Below are 5,284 nucleotides of genomic sequence, written 5' to 3'. Positions count from 1 at the left end.
GCACACAGAGCCTTTCCTTGCCACACCACAGTGCCTCTTGCTAACCTGAACATGGTGAGGAGCAGTGCAGCAGTCTGTATACCACCAACCAAAACTTGACTCAGTAGATGCTATGTAGATGCACGGAAGCCTGAGTAAAATGAATCCTATTATCTTGGAAGAGGAATCCACATATCATTTTCAATGTTGTTCTAGATAATCCTGATGTGCTTGATAAATGACAACTGGTATATGAATAACCATACAATTGCCATAATTATAAACAGAATTACAAATGATAATAGACTAGGGACAAGCTACTAAGCAGTATGTTGAATATTAAGAGTTCACATGGGAATGTATATTATTGAACCTTCTGAAATGCATATTAAAGAACAATCTTGATTAAAATATCAATACAAAATGGTTTTAAGATTCTGAGTTTTTATAATACATTTTCCAATTTTCTTGTTTAAAAATATAAAAAATGATTTATTATATCCTTTTTTTCACTACAAAAATTGAGTTTTCTCTTGGAAAAACAATTACTTGCTAGTAGCTTCCTTTTAAGCATATTTTGGTTATTAGAAGAAGGTCTTCACTGTGGGAGAAATTTTGTGAAAGAATTTATGACCTTGGGAATTGGCATTTTCAAAAATATAACCTGGAGGAGACGAGTAACTTGCTGGGCAAATTTCCTGTTTTTTTCGGTGTGTACTCTACAGAGTACATGGTCACATCATCAAATGGAACAGAACTCTTAAAAGCAATATTTAAAGGTTTGCAACTCTCTGTTGGAATCAATTTGTGTGGCACATAGATCTGAAAGTGCTCAAACCATCAAATTTTCCAGATGGGTTGGGAATCTGTTCCTGCTTCTTAATAAGTCCTTGATGACCATTTTCCCATGCTGGAAAATCTTCCTTCATGGTGCTTTTTCCTAGGAAAGGAAAATTGTTACTTCTTCTCTGAGAAACTGGCCTGATGGGAACTACATGGTTGGCCTGACATGGAACATAGTCAGGATGGCTTGTGCTGTTTAATAGCATGCTACCTGTAGGAGGCACATACTCTGGTACTTTCTTGACCTCAGGTGATGGGATTTCCCATGGTTGAAAACATTCACGGAATTCAGTGTTTCCTTCAAAGTGAGCATTCTGGGTCACTCTGGTGTGTACAGGTCTGCAAATTTTTGCAGTTTCACCAATAAGACCCTGAAAGTCATACCGGTGAGTTGTGAGATCCTCAAAGTGTTGGTCAGTTGGTTTGCAAACTTCTTTTGGCCTTTCAAACTTGAGTTCAAGCTGATGAGGTATATAATCAAGGCGATGACTTGTAATGCCATTAAAAGGGGCTGTAGAATGTTTGACCACAGAAGAGGGTTTAAAGATTTGCCTAGGCTTTATCTCCTGAGGAACAAAGTCATCCTGAAATGTAGTTGAATTTCCAAATTTCACAGTAGGGGGGTGGAAAGTTTGTTCTGGCTTATAAAGTTCACTTTTATGAAGGTCATAAGCTCTATAATCATCTTGAAAATTAAAACAAAGTAAAATCATTTTTAAATGCTGAAGAAAACAACCATCTTCTAAAAATCATAACTGATTTCTCTCATTGCCAAACATCTTTCCATTTCCTTTAGAAATCTAAACAATAGTATCAGAATACAGTTTCTCTGATTTCTTTCAGATTTGTTCTTTTTCTTCATTTCCACCCTCTACCCAGCTCCTCACTTTAATAGATATAACTTTCCACTTTCAGTTTCATCTGATTACATAACAAAGGAAAAGCATATCTGAGCCTGATTGTGGATAGTTCTTGAAAGCCAAAAGGACTGTGTTGTAGGTGAGGACAGAGTTTAGGAGACTATAGTTGTATTCCTAGGAAGTGGTTGGGATTTTAAGTACAACTCACAAAATGCTAAAGTATGTCTAAAATCCAGGGCTTGAAATAAAATCAAGTGCCCTCATGTGTGGACAAAAGTAATACAGACATTACTCCTTGCTTTGGAGAGACTCATCAAAGGAGAGAAAGTTTTAATTCTGGTATACTCTAGGAAGCTACAGAAAGAACTCCTTGAGCAAAGATACAGGGTAACTTGCGCTATCCCAGAAAGATCTCTGGCTTCAACTTTCCCTCATGAAATGGACTTTAAGGCATTCCCAAAAGATAGAGGGCCATCTAGAGGCCAGAGGCCTTAACTGAATGCCTTCAAAGGTGTTTGAAATTGTAGAATTTGAAGTGACCATCAGAGCAAAGATCTGGGGTTTGGAAGTTAAATAACCTTAAGCCTACTTCCTGCAGTTTACCTAGACTGTGGAGCATTTTGGTTCACTCTCGTGTCTACAGAGTGATGACTTGTAATATCATTACAAGTTGGTAATGGTACACTTCACTAAAACTGAAATGTTTATATTTCAAATAAGGATTATTTGTGTTTTCTATTTCTAGATGAGGAAGATAATAAGCTAGGAAATACCAGAAAATTGACTTCACCTCAAAATATGTATTTCTAAATACCAAAATTAATTTATAAAAGAAATTTATTATACAAGATAACATACTAAAATCAGAACTAAAGTCTATGCAGTATTTACAGGAAAGGTCAAACCTTGAAAACATTATGTGGATATCTTCTTCAACGAGATAAAATGTTTATCCATTTCTGCCAAAATGGCCAACTTTTGGACTAAATGATCAAGTTACTGATGTTTGGATGAGAGAGGGCACCTGACTCAAGAATAGGTGACCTTTAGGCCAGCAGAGACCTTGAAGACAAACTGACAGAAAAGATGAGCTAGATCAAGCACTCTTATTCTTGTAAACCTAAAATTGAAAATAATGAGTGAGATAGAAATGGGAGAATTGAAAAGGATTCCAGGAGGTAGTGCTGAAGAGCCATGGAAAGCTGAAGTCACATTCAAAACAGACCTGTAAAGAAACAAAAATGATAACTAGGCAGAGGTGGCCAGTTAGGAAAGTGGCAGTCAGAGCAGATGAGTGAAGGGAAGTGAAGGTGCTGTGAGAGAAATCATGTAGCTCACTGCGGGGATGAAGGGAAAAAGCTCTTCCTTGAAGCTCCCTGGCACCTGATAGTTTTCCATTTTCAGTTCACCTGAAGCTTTACCAGAGTCTTTTTTTCTTGAGGCACCATGAGGGAATCTCTCTTCTTTGCAAACAAAAGTATAAAAGTATAACAAGATTTTTCACTAGCTAAAAGAAATCACAGATGTTATTAAAGATCTACAGTTCCACACAATCATATAGGGAGAATTCTTGCTACCACACAAGAGGAAACAGATTTTCATTGTAAGAGAGTAAACAGAAGACAATATTTTCCCTCACCAAACCAGCTTTGGTTTTCAAAATGGAAGCAAGAATTTGGACACTGAGAGATGGATGTAATAGCATACAATAGTATGAATGTCAGTTCTAGCTAATTGCAGAAAATTGATTTTCTCCCCATAAATATGCCTATGCTCATATGCCTGGAATACTTATTATCTGTTCTGGAATATTTATTGATAACATTCTAGCAATACCTTTAAAACACCATAATCTTTATCATGTGTTTTTAGTGTTTCATGATACTTAAGGAAAAAACAAACATTTAGTAATTTGCTGTTTAATTTCCAAATATTTGGGGATTTTTCTACATTTTTTCTATTATTGATGTCTAATTTAATTCTGTTATGATCAAAAACACACATTGCATGATTTCAATTCTTTTATATTTGTTAAGGTTTGTTTCATGACTCCAAATATAGTTTATCTGGATGAAGCTTTCATGTGCACTTGAAAAGAATGTGTATTCTGTTATTGTTGGCAGAAGTGCTTTACAAATGTCAATTTGGACAAATTGTTGATAGTGTTGTTCAGGTCTTTATATTCTTTATTACCTGTCTATGTTTTACAGATTACTTAAAGAGAGTGTTGAAGTCTCCAACTACAAATGCATATTTTTACATTTCTTGTGTTAGTACTTTAAGTTTTTGCTGCTTTGTATATTTGAAGCTTAGAATCTTCTGTTTGGGAAGTGGAAGGTGGGTGTGTGGTGGTTTCTCTGTTGTCCCAGTCCAGCTTCAGTCTTAGGCAGGCCCTGTGCCCCTGGGTCTCAGAAGCAGGGCTCTCTCAGTGCACCTGCCCCTTCACTTGAGGTAGTAGGTCTCTAATTGTTGGTCCCAAGACAGTTTCCTCTTCTTTCTTCATTTTCAAGGTTCAGTTTTATTTTGCTTCTTGTTGTTGTTTTTCTTTATCTTTCATCAAGTTGCAATACATCTTCACCTATTCATTGGGGCTGTGACAGTGATGCCTCTTCTGCAGTGGATATTAATCCATTTTTGTTCTGTAGGTTAGAGGCATCCAAATGGAGCTTCCTGTTTTTTTTTGTTGTTGTTGTTGTTGTTGTTGTTTTATTGTTGTTTTTTTTCCTTCTTTGCAACAACCATTCTTCTCTCCATGCCTGCACTATGAAGGAAACTTTCTGTGGTCTCCAGCCTTTCTCCCAATCTTCTGATGATCACACAATGAACATCCACAGGGAACAGTCTATGAGTCGTTTTGAATTCCCCCTTTAGTGTCTGAAGTTCTCAGAGCTTCTATGCTCTCACAGTAGCTCACACTCAAGTCTTTAGCAATTAAATATGTAAATTAATTATTTTATACACCTGTGTAACAGCTAGTCTTCATTCCATGCCCAGCTTTGGGTGAAACAGTGCTTACCTCCTGTCTCAACTGGGTGGAAGTTGTTTTTCATTAAATGTCAGGCTAATTGGTTAACCTGTGATCTCAGCTTTCTAAAGGATTTTCATACACAGTTATGATTTTGTAGATTAGCTGGCTTTTTCTTATTCTTATGTTGGGAATATAATCTTTCTGGCCTTCTGCATCCTAAACAGAATCTGAAAATTCTGGATTTCTTTAAGGCGAGGTTTAAAATTACACCTTGAATTCTACAAATTCAATTTCCTTTACAGATATAGGGCTATTTTGACTTTTTATTTCTTCTTGGGTTACTTTTGTTAAATTGTATTTTTCAAAAAAATTATCCATTTTATGTAAGTTGTAAATTATTGGCATTTAAAAAAATCTTTTAATGTGTGAAAAATCAATCTTTGAGTTTTAATCACAATATTTTGTTCACTTACACTTAATGTAATGATCTAGCTGGGCTTAAGTTGACTGTATTGCTATTTGCTTTTGATTTTTCCCTCCTTTGTTCCCATAACCCTTATTTCCTGCCTTCTTTTGTATTAATAAATGGCATTTGTATTATTCTACTTTACTATTAGAATTTTTTCTATATTTT

General features: G+C 35.7%; 1 protein-coding gene across 1 annotated transcript; it reads right to left on the bottom strand.

Moving 5' to 3' along the window:
* Positions 1–517: 517 nt before the first annotated feature.
* LOC115897521 (stabilizer of axonemal microtubules 2-like) lies at positions 518–2,393 on the bottom strand. The gene is given in 3 exon segments (XM_030930674.1): positions 518–686; positions 688–800; positions 803–2,393. Coding segments are annotated over 3 exon segments (969 nt in total). The 5' UTR covers positions 1,536–2,393; the 3' UTR covers positions 518–563.
* Between the last annotated feature and the right edge of the window lie 2,891 nt (positions 2,394–5,284).

The sequence above is a fragment of the Rhinopithecus roxellana genome, chromosome 5, assembly GCF_007565055.1.
Source record: "Rhinopithecus roxellana isolate Shanxi Qingling chromosome 5, ASM756505v1, whole genome shotgun sequence".
Classification (NCBI taxonomy): Eukaryota; Metazoa; Chordata; class Mammalia; order Primates; family Cercopithecidae; genus Rhinopithecus; species Rhinopithecus roxellana.
Note: the sequence above shows the minus strand (reverse complement) of the source record. Positions and strands in the feature narration are given on the sequence as shown.